The following is a 15450-nucleotide window of genomic DNA, read 5'->3' as shown; positions in this document are numbered from 1 at the left end:
TCACGGTTTTGTTTCTGAGAACTCACGCGAGCAGAGCTTCCCGATGGGTCACCCATCCTGGGAATGCTCTAGCCCCTTTCTTGCTTAACTTCGGAGTTCCGATGGAACCTGAAGCCAGTGAGCTTCAAAAAGGCCTCGTGCTAGGTAAAGATGAGAATATACATATAAAACTTACAGGATCCACTCCCCTGGGCGATGTGGGATGTTACATCCTCTCACACTCTTTATTTTGTCTTTCTCTTTCTATAAAAAATTAATATAAAATGTTAAAGTGGCTTAATCGTGACCGTTCAAATAGAAGGGAACGGAAAAAAAAGAAGAGAGAGAATCCTTCTCCAGTTTTGATTCAAACTCTCCCTCCCTAGCCTAGTTACCTAACCCAAGGTGATCATTATCACCCTCTTCATGTCATTGTCATGTGTCAATTTAACTATCCATAATTGCCTATGCATTTAATTAAATATTTTATGAAAAAGAAAAACAATTGAATGACTTAAAAATAAAACTTACCATTTATTCTTTCATCTATATCTCACCTACTTCATTTGATTTTTTTTTTTTTTAACAAGCAATATTATGGTAGGACTAAGCCTCACAATAAGCGAGTCATAATAATGTGATTCAAATTTGCCTTTTGCGAGAATCGAACTTAAGATCTTTCACTTATAAGTAATGAGGAATACTACTAGACCATAGTACTAAATGACATCTATTTCATTTGATTTGATTTGCTTAGTTTAATTAATTTAGATTTATGTCCAAATTGTTGGTTTTGATAACCAGAACTGAAGAACCCTAGCAATGCCCTTAAGTATGAAAATTCACGTAAATTATTGAACTATTCTTCTCATTAATTTGTTGAAGGAAGATTACAATTTTAAAGGGAAAATACTGAAAACAAATAACAACTTCTCTCCCACGATCACATGCTGATTTCGTGGAGATCTCAACCCTAAGCAACGCAAGCAAACCTAATTGTGGCACGACTCCTAAAAACTAGGAGTTGTGCTTGACTAAGTCTCTACATAATTAGTCAACATTATTTAATTAAAAAACTTAATTAAAACTTAACTAAAACTCTTAACACCCTCCCTTAAACTGATTTCTATTGAAAACAATTTAGGGTTTAGACACCATCACGAAATCTTCATCAGCTTCTTCAACCATCACATATCTTGCCAGGTTTTCAACCCACTCATTCTCAAGATGTTTGAGTGAATGCACTTCAAGTAGCTTCCTCAATTTCTTGGAAAGGGGTTGCTTGAGTGACTTTGTGAGTATATCAGCCAATTGATTTCCACTCTTGCAATACTCAAGCTCAACTACACCATCATTGCATAGATTTCTCAGAAAATGAAAGCGAACATCAATGTGCTTACTCCTTCCATGCATTACAGGATTTCTTGATAACTTTATGGCAAAAATATTATCACAGAAAATGATTGTTGAACCATCTTGCTTGTCACCAAGTGCTTCTAGCATCCTTCTCAGCCAAATAGCTTGACATGCACATGAGGCAGCTGCCACAAACTCAGCCTCAATAGTGGATAGGGTCACGATTTGCTGCTTCTTTGAGGACCATGTAATTGCTCCATAATTTCATGAAAACATGTCCTGAAGTACTCTTCCTATCATCAATGTCCCCAGCGTAGTCACTGTCAATGAAGCCAACAAAATCTGAACCTCCTTGACTATTATAGAACACTCTATAATTGATTGTTCCCTTTACATATCTTAGAATTCGTTTTGCTGCATTCAAATGCATTTTAGTTGGTATATCCATGTACCTACTGATGACACTTACACCATACACTAAATCAGGTCGTGTCAAAGTCAAATACATAAGACTTCCCACGAGTTGCTTGTAGAATGAATTATCCACTGCTACTCCATTGATATCTTTACATAACTTCATTCCAGGCTCTAATGGTGTTCCAATCTCTTTGCAATTAGCCATTTTAAACTTTTCAAGGATTTCCTGTGCATATTTCTTCTGAAAATAAAATTCCCAGCAACCTTTTGAATGACTTCAACTCCTAGAAAATAATTCATAAGCCCGAGATCAGTCATCTCAAATTCCTCCATCATAGACTTCTTGAACTCTTCCATCATCTCAACATTGTTACCAGTATATATCAAATCATCGACATATAAGCAAAGAATTAACATTTTACCTCCAATTTCACTCTTAACATGGAGTGAGTGATCATAGGGACATTTCTGAAACCCTAGCCTTCCAAAATGATCATCAATTCGACTGTACCAAGCACGGGGTGCTTGTTTCAGTCCATAAAGTGCATTCTTCAGTTTATATACTTATATACTTTTTCTTCTTCTCCCTTCTTCTCATATCCTTGTGGTTGATCGACGTACAATTCCTCATGCAGTTCTCCATGCAAGAACATTGATTTTACGTCCAATTGATAAATCAACCATGAATATTAAGCTGCAAGTGAGATTACCAACCTTATTGAGTCTTGTTTAGCCACGGAAACAAACACTTCTTTGTAATCAATGCCATGATTTTGCTTGTATCCCTTTGCCACCAAATGAGCCTTGTGCTTGTTTATTCCTCCTTTCTCATTGACTTTGGTTCTGAAGACCCATTTCACGCCAATAGTCTTGTGTCCCTTAGGCAAATGTGTTAGCTCCCATATATTGTTCCTTTCAATAGACCTTATTTCACTTTCCGTCGCATCTTTCCACTTCACCTTCTTTGAAGCCTCTTCAATAGTGATCGGATCACTGTTTACAAACAGTGCAAAATAAGCATTGTCATCATCTAAGCTTATGTAGCTTGTATCGTAATCCATCATCCAAGCTGACCACTTTCTCAAATATTTACCCCTTAGATTGTATCTCTCTTCTTCAACTTGTTATGGTACTTCTTCAATTTGAGGTAAGGTTTGAGCCGTGGTGTTTTTACCATCAAAGTCATCATCAACTTGTATATGTTGCATGGTTGTTTTGTTTGTAGACCAACTCCATTTTGCATTCTCATCAAGCACCACATCTAGACTAATAATGATCTTCTCAGTTTCACGATTGCATAACCTATAAGCTTTGGATAAATCACTTACACCAAGAAACACACACTTTTCACCTTTGTTGTCCAGTTTCTTCCTTTTCTCATCAGGAATGTGTGCATATGCTATGCACCCAAACACCTTGAAATGCTTTACGGAGGCCTTTCTCCCATTCCAAGCCTCTTGGGGTGTCATTTTTGACAAAAAATGTTGGACTTCTATTAAGAACATGAACTGCCCAAAGAACTGCTTCAGCCCAAAACTATTTTGGAACTTCTCCTTTTGCTAGCAAGATTTGAACCATGTTGATATGGTTCTATTTTTCCTCTCCGAGACCCCGTTTTGTTGCAGCGTGTAGGCTGCAGTAAGCTACCTTTTTATTCCACTTTCATCACACAAGGCTTCAAATTCTTTTGAACAAAACTCTCCTCCACGGTCAATACGCAAGCACTTGATTTTCTTCTCAGATTCATTCTCAACAAGAGCCTTGAAGCTCTTGAATGCATCAAATGCCTCTAACTTCTCATGCAAGAAATACACCTATGTTTTTCTGCTGAAATCATCAATAAACGAGATAAAATACCTATTCCTTCCATTTGAACGTGGATTGATTGGTCTACATAGGTCCGAGTGAACCAATTCCAAAACTAAGTGAGCTGTTGTTGCTTTCTTACTTGGAAATGTTTTTCTTGGCTGCTTTGTTATGGCCCTCACAGACTTAGTTTGGTTTGTGATTTTAGGCAAACCAGTCACCATTTTCTTTTGATAGAGTGTTCTTAGTCCATTGAAGTACAAGTGACCAAACATGTGATGCCACAACCATGTTTTCATCATTTTCCTTTGCAACCATACAAGTGTTTACACTCTTAAGCTTGAACGGGAACAGCCTGTTTGGTAACATCTTCACCACAGTGATGGAGCTTCTCTTTGCATCATATATTTCACATTCTCCTTGAAATATGGTGATCTTATACCCTTTATCTTGAAGATGTCCATCACTTAGAAGGTTTGTTTTCAAATTAGGAATGAAAAAGACATTTGTCAATGAAATCATTTTTGATCCTAATTTGAACCTTTCATTTTCTCATCACGTTCACTGTTGACTTGTCTCCAAAGCTTACAGTTGTACGAAAGCTTTCATCCAAATTCACAAAGGATGTTTTACACCCACTCATGTGATTGTTGCAACCAGTGTCCACATACCAAGTCTCCTGGTCAAAGTTCTCCATAACATGAAATGCCATCAACGGTGTTTTTTCCTCCTTTTTCTCAATAAAATTTGACTCCTCTCCCTTCTCCTTAGGAAGCTTGGTGTAGCACTCATTTTTGTAGTGCCTATAGTTACCACAAATGTAACATTCAACTTGTGATTTGTCAAACTACTCTTTGCCTTTGCCTTGACGATCATCTTCCTTCTTGGAAACATAAGATGATTTGCTATCATCTATATTCCCAAACCGTCAACCATCTCAATTTCCTCGACCTCCTCTTCCACGACCACGTCCTCTTCCTCCTCTTGAACTTGAAGATTCAGTGAAGGTGGAAGCCTTCAAAGCTTGCTCTTGGGAGCCTCCACGGTTGAGCTTCTGCTCATAAACAAGCAAGGAGCTTTGTAGCTCATCAATTGACATATCCTCTATGTCATTTGACTCCTTAATGGAGCAAACCACGTAGTCGAACTTGGGAGCCATTGATCTTAAGATTTTCTCCATGACTTCATTGTCTTCAATCTTGTGACCATGGATTCTCATCTTGTTAACCATTGACATAGCTTTTCCAATATACTCATTTACAGATTCTCCATTCTTCATTTGAAGAGTCACAAAGTCTCTTCTTATGGCTTGAAGTTGTGCTCGCTTCACCTTTCTTGATCCTTGGTACTTCTTCTTCATTGACTCCCATATTTGGTGGGAGGTGTTCTTCTCGAGAATGGTTTCAAGAATGGATCTATCAATCACCTGGAATAGGTAATTTTTTACCTTTAAATCTTTCAGTTTCAGTTCATCAACCTTCTTTTGTTGTGCCATTGTCAAGATATCTTCAGGTATGTCAATTCCCGTTTCCACAAGGTCAAAGTACTATATAGACCTTAGGAAATTTTCCATCAGCATGCTCCAATGGTCGTAATGACCATCAAACTTGAGAATGACTGGCTGCACGAAGCTTTCAGTTGCCTTCTCACTTGACATTGTTTCTTGCTTTGCAAGTTCACTTTCTCACTTTGTTTCTTTCTAAGATCCCTAAAAACTGGCTCTGATACCAAATGTTGGTTTTGATAACCAGAACTTAAGAACCCTAGCAATGCTCTTAAGTATGAAAACTCACGTAAAATATTGAACTGTTCTTCTCATTAATTTGTTGAAGGAAGATTACAATTTTAAAGGGAAAATACTGAAAACAAATAACAACTTCTCTCCCCCAATCACAGGTTGATTTCGTGGAGATCTCAACCCTAAGCAACGGAAGCAAACCTAATCGTGGTGAACATCCTCATCCACGACTCCTACAAACTAGGACTTGTGCTTGACTAAGTCTCTACATAATTAGTCAGCATTATTTAATTAAAACTTAACTAAAACTCTTAATACAAATCATAAAAGTTTGTTATATGCTTATGAATTTTGTGAATGTCCAAATCATTGAGGGACCATTGCTCCAATTGGGTTAAAGTTGAAGAACGATTTTTCTAGTTGGATTAAAGTTGAGGGACCAATGGTAATGGATTTTTAGTTGAGGGACCATGATTGCACGTTTTGATGAGTTGAGGGACCAATGGTAATGAATTTTTAGTTGAATGACCATTGCTCTAATTGAGTTAAAGTTAAAGGATCATTGGTATGAATTTGGATTTTTTTAGAATTTTTAATGAAATATCATCCATATTCTATTTTGGGTTTTTTTATTTATTTATTTTTTATTATTATTTAGAAATCTGAATTTGTCTCTTGTACTAGAAATTTATTTAAAACATAATATTTATTCAATTTAACATAATTTTACTATTGTATTCTCTCTTTTTATTCATATTGTGCTACTATTTGCTATTAAAATGTTGGCTTTTTAGCGAAAATGGTCATTGATATTTGCATAACACAACGCCTTGGTCCATGAGATTGAAAATCAATAGGAATGGTCATTGAGATTGTCCACCATCTATTATTTTGGTCATTTCCATTAAGTGTCCCAGAGCTCTTGGCCGAAAGTTTGGGCAATTTTCAAAGCTTCGTAACTCAACCGTTTTTTAACCAAATTCGATTCATAATATATCAAAAAGAAGATAAGAAAGTGTAGAACAAGATTATACCTATTTGGAAGCCCAATGGTTGCCGGAGATGGCCAGAAAATAGCTTGAAAGGTGACTGGTCGGAGGAAAACTGGAAAACTCGCCGGAAATTGGGTAAACTTTAAACGTTCATAACTTCTTCAATACTCAACGAAATCGAGTGATTCAAGAACGAAAATCATACTTCTCGACGAGACGAAGAGAATGGTACATTTCTCAACGGCTAAATCGTCTTGGTTTGGCCAAAAAACGGCTTGAAAGTGGCTGTCATGGTCTCAAGTTAGCCACTTTCGAGCCGTTTTGCAGCCAAACCACGGCGAATTAGCCGTCCAGAAAGGTACAATTCTCTTCGTGTGGTTGAAAAGTATGATTTTCATTTTTGAATCACTCAATTTGATTAAGTATAGAAAAAGTTATGAACGTTTTAAATTTACCTAGTTTCCAACAAGTTTTCTAGTTTTCCCTCGCGGACCAATCACCTTTGAGGCTATTTTCTGACCATCTTCGGCAACCATTAGCTTCCAAATAGATATAATCTTGTTGTACACCTTCCTATCTTCATTTTGATATATTATAAGTCGAATTTGATTAAAAAACGATCGAGTTACAAAAATTTGAAAATTACCCAAATTTTCAGCCAAGAGTTCCGGAACACTTCAAGAACTTTTTAACAAAATGACCAAAATAATGATGGTGGACAATCTTACGGACACTTTCTATTGATTTTCAATCTTAAGGACCAAAGTGATGTGTTGTGCAAATCTCAAAAACCATTTTGGATAAAAAGCCTAAAATGTTTTGATGACATTTTTTGGTGTTAATTAAACTTAAGCTTAGCGCAGGAAGGATTCTAAGAGATTATAGAAATGGATGAGTTTTGGCTCGGTGGTTGGGGCTACTTGGTCATGTCACAAGCAGCATATATTATTCAGCAAAATCTAACATGTTTGACAATATAATAAAACAGATGTCCCCTTCTACTTATCCATTGCCATCTCCTTCTCCTCCTCCTCCTTGCAAGCAACACTGTAGATAGCCAAACAGTCTCGTATTTACTTATTTGTTCCCCACAGTAATTTGTCAACGTTGGTAAAAAAAAACAAAGGTTAACAGGCTACAAAACGGGCAGTATTGTGAAGTTCGGAAGTAATCAACTAAACTTTCACTTGCAAAAAAAAAAAATATATATATATATATATATTCATCCATATTCCATTATTGTGCGCCCAACGCTGAAACCCCCCCTCCATCTCTCTGTGATTATACATTAATACCCATTCCGTGAATGAGATGTCTTGCACCGCAATATATCCGGTGATGCAGAGCAATAGAGAGAAATGCATCAGTTTCCCTGTCAATTAGTTAATCACATCGTCAGACTTTGATGGACTTCTGCTGTCCAGAAGCCACCTTGGTTAAAATATGAAACAGCAACATCATAAAGCATACGTATACGAGCAGAGAGCAAAGTAAGCATAGTGCCATCAGTGCTGGTCTATGTACATGGGGTACTATAAATGTCAGAAACATGTGAACACAGTAGCCTGTTTATGCCACGATAAATAACTGTATGGTTATTACAATGTTAATCAGGCGTCTCTTACCTTAAGCCTGACTTCTGTGGGTGAAATTGATTTCTTTGGGCTCAAAGGAACAGCACTGAACTTGGGAACCAGCACCTTAAAACATGGTAAAAAGACTATGTACAGAGCTGCAAAAATTAAGGGAGCTGCAACAAGCCATCCCAACAACTGCAAAGATTGATACGAGTTAGACGTGATGGTTTCATAAACATAAATAGAGAGAGAGGTTATGACTACAAGGTGTTATGTTGGCAACCTACCGCATGCGCAATACTTATTAAGACCTCATGTGAAGCTTGGCCAGTTAACACTTTCTTGAAAGCGTCAGAAGTTAAAGGAAAATGAGCTCCACCAGAGATAAGTTCACCAAAGCGCAAGAAAGGTACAACCAAACTTGAGAGCAAAACAACAACAAAAAAAAAAATAACCAATAAGATAACAATCGTATATGTAGCATAAAATGTAACAGGCATGGTACAAGAGCAACCGAAAGCTTCAAGACAAGTTCTTTTGTATATGCTGTTTCTATTCTCTAAGGCTTCTATCAACATAGAGACGAATTTGTGTACCAAGTCCGAGACCAATCCACAATCAATGATTGTTTAAACATTTTATGAAGGACGCACAAACACAATTGGTCACATGCACAGCCATTACATAAACGTAAGAATATTACAAGATGCTAGGATAAAAACACAAGTACCTCAGCTCTATTGGTGTAGCAAGGACATTAGCCAGCATGACAGTTGGAGCATGGCAATGCGATCCCAGCAATGCAATTACCATTCCACACAGAACCACAGTTGTCCCTATTAATGAAACATCAGTTAATATGAGATACTTATGCACATTTCGAGAAGCCAACACTAGTTCTGAAAAAAAACTCCAGAAATACCAGATCCATTACAACAAATACAAAGGGGGAATCATATCAACATCAGCCGAGTTATATCCAGCCTACAATTGCCTACGCGAACCTTCCACTCTCAGATAGCAATTCCTTTCTGTTCTCTGAAGTGAAAAAAGGCGGCAACTACTGCTGGTAAGTTTTATTTAAGGAGGGTCCTATATTGCATATTATTGCCACACTGCTGAGCCACGTAAATATTCACTAATGAATGATGGAATGAACAAGTAACAATGAGATATGTTGGGCATTTAGAAGTGAAGTGTGACACGATAAAATTGTGAAATTGTTTTTGTTGGGGGCTAAATAAATCTGTTCGGATGAGTGTAGGAATAAGAGAAAAATCTGTTCTGGTGGGGAATCAACCTGTGTTAAACTAAAATAAGAATAATGGTATGCAGAATTACTAGATTGTATTGAAAGAGGCAGCGCAGCATGGGATATGAGAAGATGAAAGATGCATACGTACCGCATATTGGAAACAATCCAATGGTAAGGCCAAGAGCTGCAGAGAAGGCCAACAGCTTAGGTTCTGCACCCCTTCAAAATCCAAATCAAATTTTACGACTTTCTTTCTTTCTCAGCAACCGCCAAACCAAAAAAAAAAAAAAAAAAAAACTACGAAGTGTGAATCTGAAAATCAGAGAGAGAGCGTAAAGGCCAGGGTACCTGCGGAGGATTTCGAGGAGGGGATCGACCACCTTGTTCTTGAACCAAATCGACACCCCATTACCAGCTGCCGCCATCACAACCCCTTTACAAATTGAATGGATTCAGGGTTTGCTCAGGAAAAGAAAACCTCTAGTCTGTCTGGCAGATCTAGTACAAGCCAAAGAAAGAAATACAAAAACAAAACAAGAGATTTGAAAAATAATTCAGAATTCAGATTGATTCTTTCTCCCACGGTAGATATTTTTGCTTTTGTTTTAATCAAAATTGAAATTTTGAAAATACTGGGTTCCGTTCGGTTCTGAATTTCAGAAAAGCAGAGAGATATTTTCTGCTCTAGGCTTGCCTTTTCCTTCCTTCTTTGTCCTTGTGTTGAGAATTGAGAGGTCCGTACTTGGGTGTGAATTTGAATTACAACTCAAAGAGAGTTTTATTCCAATGCGGACAACACTACGGTGTATGGATGTGCCCCAGAACCAGAGGATAATCACCTGCAAAGCAACGTGGACGTTGGAATGCCGCTAAAATTAACCAACGTCAAGTTGATGCTCTATGCTTCTTTTTAAAAAAGTAAGCCTCTGGATTTTTTTGTTATTTTATGTTTTTTATATAATTTTCATGTCGACATTATAAATTATATCAAAAACACAAGTGGTAGAGAATTTACAAGAGTTCTATTTTGACGGAGTTCCATTAGCAATTCTATGGAGTTAGATTATCACCCGCATTAAAAGAATTTTACTAGGATGTTTAATAAAAGAGGAAGTTTTTTAGGTTTAGAAGATGAGACATGTGGTAGTTAATAAGATCTCAAGGAGAAATATGTATATCAAGTATTATAATATAAGTAGTTATAAAAAAAAATTTAAGTATTCAACTACTTATATTATGACACATGATGTATGGAGTCATGTTTTCCCAACCTCCTTATCTATTGGCAGCCGTTTGATTGACTCCCATCAATCGTCACATTTCATTTTGCGTACGTGTCACTAATGATTTTTCAAAAATTCATAGCATTACAAAGAGTTAATTGTAAGTGCATCGTATTCAGTCATCAAAAAAGGAGACGGTAAATTGTTTTTAGTTTAGGTAGTACATTGTATAAATCTATGCCATGCATTGTTCAAATGAAGGGCATGAAGGGCAAGATTTAAACATTTTAAACGAAATCATCATATTTGCCTGTCTAAACAAAACGATTCCAAACCACAATGTATGACATGAAATACATTGGCGTATTGAACAACTTTCCTAGGGACGGACGTACAGGTGATATCTTGAGATTTTCAGAACAGTCCAACACCAATTTCCCTTTTTGTTTTTGGCCCAAATGTTCCGCTACTTGAAATAAACAGGTACTATTCTGATAAGGAAAAACCGTGCTCCAGACACTCTCTTTTGATATCTTGCATTATACCTTGAAGTACAGTTGGGTTGCTCGTTACGACGGCATCAATGTGCTCAGACAACATTTCTTGCATGGAATCCACATCATCGACAGTCCACGCATACACTTTCTTCTTTCTCCTGTTAGAAACCCAGACGTAAAGCATGAAATCTCATTAACATGCATCTATACACTCTAGGTATCTTACAATGCTAAAGCGTCTAAGTTGAAGTCATACCCATGCAGAATTCTCACAAGCTTCTCATCAATCAATGGGTGGTACACACCAACAACGCCTGCACCCGTCATCCTCAGTAAGTTGCTTCTGGCCCCGGTCAACGGATCCATCATAACAATGTACCCGACCTGCAGTAATATCACCAAATGCTCATTCAAAACATAACATAACTGCCTTTTGAACTGAAACATCTGGTATTAGTATCAATATTTTTTCCCACTACCCTAGTGCGTGACTACAAACAATTTCATTGACTAAGCCCTGCCGGGACATGCAACAACAAACTGAAACAAAATATACTTAAATCTATAAAGGTGTTCATAGACTAGCATTTGCACTGGACAAAAGAAGGTTTTGGGCCAGGATAGTGCTGTACATCAGGTTTGTTTTTGAAGATCTAGAAACAGTAAGCAAGCTGTTTTGCCACTCAGATGTGCACAATCTGCAGATTTTTTTAATTTTCGTTCTTTTATTACTCAAAAACAGTTCAAAGAGCAAGAAAAGGGTTTCAAATGACAACCTACAAACAAACTAATATATAATTATTAACATCCATCTGTGTAAGAGAAAGGCCATTCTATCGCTAAGAAAACAAAAATAGAATGGACCTGGTTAGTAAGAAAAAGGCTGGTTCAGAGTACTTGAGAGGTCCAGAAGCTTAGAGACCTCATCAAATCCAAATACCGGAAAGGAGAAACAAAGATAGAAGAATCGCTTCCTTGTGCCAGCAAGTCTTAAAACATTTATCAACATCTGCTCAAACTCTTGCAACAAGAGTTTACATTTGTCAGCATAAGTGGTGACTTGCTGTGGGCAATGACAATCAATCCCAACTCTTGGTAGTACTGTTACTATAGTCGTTACTATTTACTGCTTTGAGAAACAAAACTATCTAACTTACAAAGTAAATAAAATATGATATTTTTGTAAACCACGCCTAGCAATATTTCATATCATGGTTAGCGTGCTTTCTTCCTAGCACACAAATCACACACCAACTTATACTTTGTTGGTTAGTTTAACTCACTCAATGCAGGTCTCCCCACACTCAAAAGGCCACATGGCGCAGTGATGACTCTAACTGTACACCTGACGAGTTGAAATAATGCAGAAAAATAAAAGAACAGAGAAATAAACCTTCTAGCTCTTAAACAAACATGTTTACAAGAAACTTTATTTAACATGTAGACCCCTGGTACTCAAGATATGCGATGATTGCAGTTAAATGGGAACCTACAACTTGACCACAATTATGCACATAAAGAAACCACTCTCTTGAGATAAAATTCCCCAACTAATCAAGTTATCAAATTCAGAAACGAACACAAACCAATAATATCCTTTAATTCAAAACGTGTTTCTGCAGAAATTATGCAAGAGACCAGAAAAAGAAAAATCACATGTTGCTGGTTACCGTGACATCTGATGAGAGTCTGATTACATCCCTTGCTAAATTGTCACTTTTAGCCCATACAAGGCAGTTCTTACACTGCACCCTCTTAACCTTGAAAAAGTTTTAGAGAAGCTTGAGGTTACTTGGATAATAATGTTAACTGAAATTACAAATGTACCTGAATAATAACAACAATAACAATAATTATAAAAGTAATGAAAAATATTTCATATGACTTCAGTAAACATGAAGATGTTGACTACTTTGGGGATTCTAAGTGTAAATTGTGATTGTAACATTTTAAAAATAAAGAATAACAAGGGCAGAAGATGAAGCAGACAAACTTACAACAGAAAGTAGATCCTTAGCAAGCCCTTTTTCAAATGAGGGAGGCCCGACCTTTACATCTAGAATCACCTGCCGAACTGAACCTGAAACTAACTGAAACAACAATCAGAACCAGAGTCAAAGAGCAATTCGAGGGAGGGGGCTGCTAAGGCACACCAAAAGGATCATTTACATTGATGTAAAAGCAGATCATGAAAGATACCTCCAAAGCCTCTTCAATTGTAAGAATATTTTTATCAGGGACCTTTCCAGAATGATCCATGGAACCAAGATCTTTTATCTACAACCACAAACCAAAAGTATATTCTCAATCAACGTTATCGCAACTACCTAACAGTATAATTAAAAATGACGACAAGATGGCGTTCTCAAGAAATCCAGGATAGAGATATTTATTAACATAGTTCAAACGAAAGCTTGATAGCAAACTCACCTCTTTCATACTTAAGTGCCCAACCTTAGAAGTATTGTTTCCAGTTATCCTCTGCAAATCCCTGCCTGTGGCATTTGAGAATCAAATCTTTCAAATAAAATTCTAACAATGCAAGGCATAGCGATAGTTCAGAACTTGAAATCAAACTTTTAGTTGACATAGTATTTCAACGTCGCATCAGAGATCCAATAACACTAGTCCACATAATTCAAGTTTGGTTGGGACCATTTAAAGCCAAGCTTCAATGTTTGTTTAGTTACAATTACGTCTAGACTTCTGATATGATGAATGATAAGGATTTGACTAGTAAGAGGTATTCCAAGGATGCAAATGCCTGTATTGCTGGAAATACCATACGGATACAATATGAAACTTTTTATACAAGCCAAATCAATTAATAATGTCTCGATTGAACATTTAAAATTTATACAATAGCATATCTTTGATAAATCATGTCCCACGAAGGGCAAAAACTGTGCTCATTACTGAAGCATGTCTTATTAATATAATTTTTCTTATGTTTATGAAATCACACAGAATAATATTTTGGTTTGATTTTGGACAGTAGGATGGTCATCTAGTGTCTTATTATATAGTAAAGTAATAAAGGGAAGTTCATCGCAGACTTTTTGTTGTTAGAAAAAGAAAAGCTCAGTGAAAATCATTGTTAATATTTATGACAACAATCAGATATGGAGTCAAACTAGGAAAATTACGTGAAGTTTGTGACCCACTCTACCTGTCATGGAGCGCAAGCAAAACTCCATCTAAAGAACGAGAAACATCAATCTCAATGCAGTCTACTTGAGAGTGAAGAGCAAAACGATATGCAGCCATCTGTGAAGTAGTGAACAAAAGGATAAAAATGTGTGAGAGAGACAGGGATAGCCGGATAGGGAACTCAATAGTCAGAGCTTTAAGTTAATATAAAAGTTCCAATGAAACTAATTAATTAAGATTGGGAGCTTACCGTGTTAGGAAAGGCCTTACTAGAGTCACCTCCGTGCGCACATACAAGAGGAGGCTCATTTAGCCAACCACACTTTCTCGACTGCATCTGTAGAAAGATTAAAAACCTAGACGGTAAATTATCTGAGCCTCCGGAATGAAAAATGTTACGTCCTTCGTAAATACCGAATTACGGGCATACACAACTTGCATATTTATGGGGAAAATATGCATCAGTCAGTTTGTCGCTGGCGTCAGATTCTATGTAGCTACAATCAAACTCTTAACACTTGATAATCTAAGCAGTTGGCAGCCAAACTAAAAGCACCCATGCCGTACAATAAAGCCTAAATTACACAATTCCTTGTCTTTTGTAAAACGGTGAGTAACTTTAAGAATTCTCCCAAATCAAGTTAAACCTAATGAGATATTACGGTTTGTTGTCTGGTGGCACTCAGCCCTACGATTCAATTCCGGCATTCTCAATTTATAATATGAATGAAAAATGTCAAAATTAAGATATTGATGGGTATTTTGTGTTAGTAGATAAAAGAAGAGGAAGGAGGTGGAAAATGTAAAAGGAAAGAGTACCTGATGAAAGAGTTTGAGTCTGAAGAGGAAGAAAATGGGAGGGACAAAAGCGATGAAGGCCACGCTTACGAGAATCGCGCGAAACAAGACTCTCTTTGAAGAAAATCTCCACTGCTGCCGTCTCTGAAGACTCTGATGCAGCAACGCTTGCCTCCTCCCAACTCTCGTTGAGATCGCCATTCTGGGCATACGACTCGTACTCACCTGAAACATCCACATATATGATATATGATAGGAGAATAGGCTATTTCAATTTTTAATTTCCCAATTTCTAATTTTTATTTGATAAATTAATTCCATTTTCATTTTTCATTTTCTTGAAAACTAAAAACTAGTTTGTTTTCAACGTTTAAAACTTTGAAAGTTGAAAGTTTAAATTAAAAGAATAAAAGTCAAATGTGAGATAAATTCTCAATTATTTTGTTTTTCTTTTAATTTTACATTTTAAAAATTGAAAGTTGAACTTGTTTTTTTGGTTGACGAGGGGGCATAAGCCTGAAAGGAAAGAAATATTATATAAGAATATTACCAGGTCATAATACTCCAGCTATATCTGCAGTTGACAACTGATAATAAAAAAGAGGAGCTTACTCAAAAAAGACTAGACCCAAATGAGCCAAATCATCACCAACAAAATTCTT

At 36.7% G+C, this 15450-nt stretch overlaps 2 protein-coding genes across 4 annotated transcripts; both read right to left on the bottom strand.

Annotated features, from left to right (window-relative positions):
* Nucleotides 1-7215: 7215 nt before the first annotated feature.
* Nucleotides 7216-9859, bottom strand: LOC137726204 (uncharacterized). 3 transcript variants are annotated; one of them, XM_068465091.2, is made up of 6 exons: nucleotides 9469-9859; nucleotides 9269-9339; nucleotides 8596-8701; nucleotides 8153-8285; nucleotides 7914-8060; nucleotides 7216-7335 (listed from the first exon to the last, which is right to left on the bottom strand). In XM_068465091.2, the coding sequence occupies exons 1-6, from the start codon at nucleotides 9543-9545 to the stop codon at nucleotides 7291-7293; spliced, it is 579 nt and encodes a 192-aa protein (XP_068321192.2). In that variant the 5' UTR covers nucleotides 9546-9859; the 3' UTR covers nucleotides 7216-7290. The 3 variants fall into 3 exon arrangements, with proteins under 3 accessions (XP_068321192.2, XP_088551255.1, XP_068321193.2); XM_088695129.1 differs by lacking the exon at nucleotides 7216-7335 and adding an exon at nucleotides 7343-7719; XM_068465092.2 differs by lacking the exon at nucleotides 7216-7335 and adding an exon at nucleotides 7343-7660 and having other exon boundaries at nucleotides 9469-9857.
* A 638-nt stretch (nucleotides 9860-10497) lies between these two features.
* GDPD4 (PLC-like phosphodiesterases superfamily protein) lies at nucleotides 10498-15052 on the bottom strand. The gene is made up of 9 exons (XM_068465332.2): nucleotides 14810-15052; nucleotides 14241-14327; nucleotides 14010-14107; nucleotides 13271-13331; nucleotides 13040-13117; nucleotides 12838-12930; nucleotides 12511-12600; nucleotides 11097-11224; nucleotides 10498-10998 (listed from the first exon to the last, which is right to left on the bottom strand). The coding sequence occupies exons 1-9, from the start codon at nucleotides 15026-15028 to the stop codon at nucleotides 10830-10832; spliced, it is 1023 nt and encodes a 340-aa protein (XP_068321433.2). The 5' UTR covers nucleotides 15029-15052; the 3' UTR covers nucleotides 10498-10829.
* Between the last annotated feature and the right edge of the window lie 398 nt (nucleotides 15053-15450).

The sequence above is a fragment of the Pyrus communis genome, chromosome 5 (genome assembly GCF_041283825.1).
Source record: "Pyrus communis isolate YQ-2024b chromosome 5, ASM4128382v1, whole genome shotgun sequence".
Classification (NCBI taxonomy): domain Eukaryota; kingdom Viridiplantae; phylum Streptophyta; class Magnoliopsida; order Rosales; family Rosaceae; genus Pyrus; species Pyrus communis.
This window is presented reverse-complemented; position numbering and strand designations above follow the sequence as displayed.

Coding starts and splice junctions, on each gene's coding strand:
- LOC137726204 (XM_068465091.2), bottom strand. CDS start 9,545: ATGGCGGCAGCTGGTAATGGGGTGTCGATTTGGTTCAAGAACAAGGTG. Junction 8,061..8,152: donor TAATAAGTATTGCGCATGCG/GTAGGTTGCCAA, acceptor CAATCTTTGCAG/TTGTTGGGATGGCTTGTTGC. Junction 7,336..7,913: donor CCACAGAAGTCAGGCTTAAG/GTAAGAGACGCC, acceptor GGCTATCTACAG/TGTTGCTTGCAAGGAGGAGG.
- GDPD4 (XM_068465332.2), bottom strand. CDS start 15,028: ATGTGGATGTTTCAGGTGAGTACGAGTCGTATGCCCAGAATGGCGATC. Junction 14,328..14,809: donor GACTCAAACTCTTTCATCAG/GTACTCTTTCCT, acceptor ATCTTTCTACAG/ATGCAGTCGAGAAAGTGTGG. Junction 12,931..13,039: donor CAATTGAAGAGGCTTTGGAG/GTATCTTTCATG, acceptor TTGTTGTTTCAG/TTAGTTTCAGGTTCAGTTCG.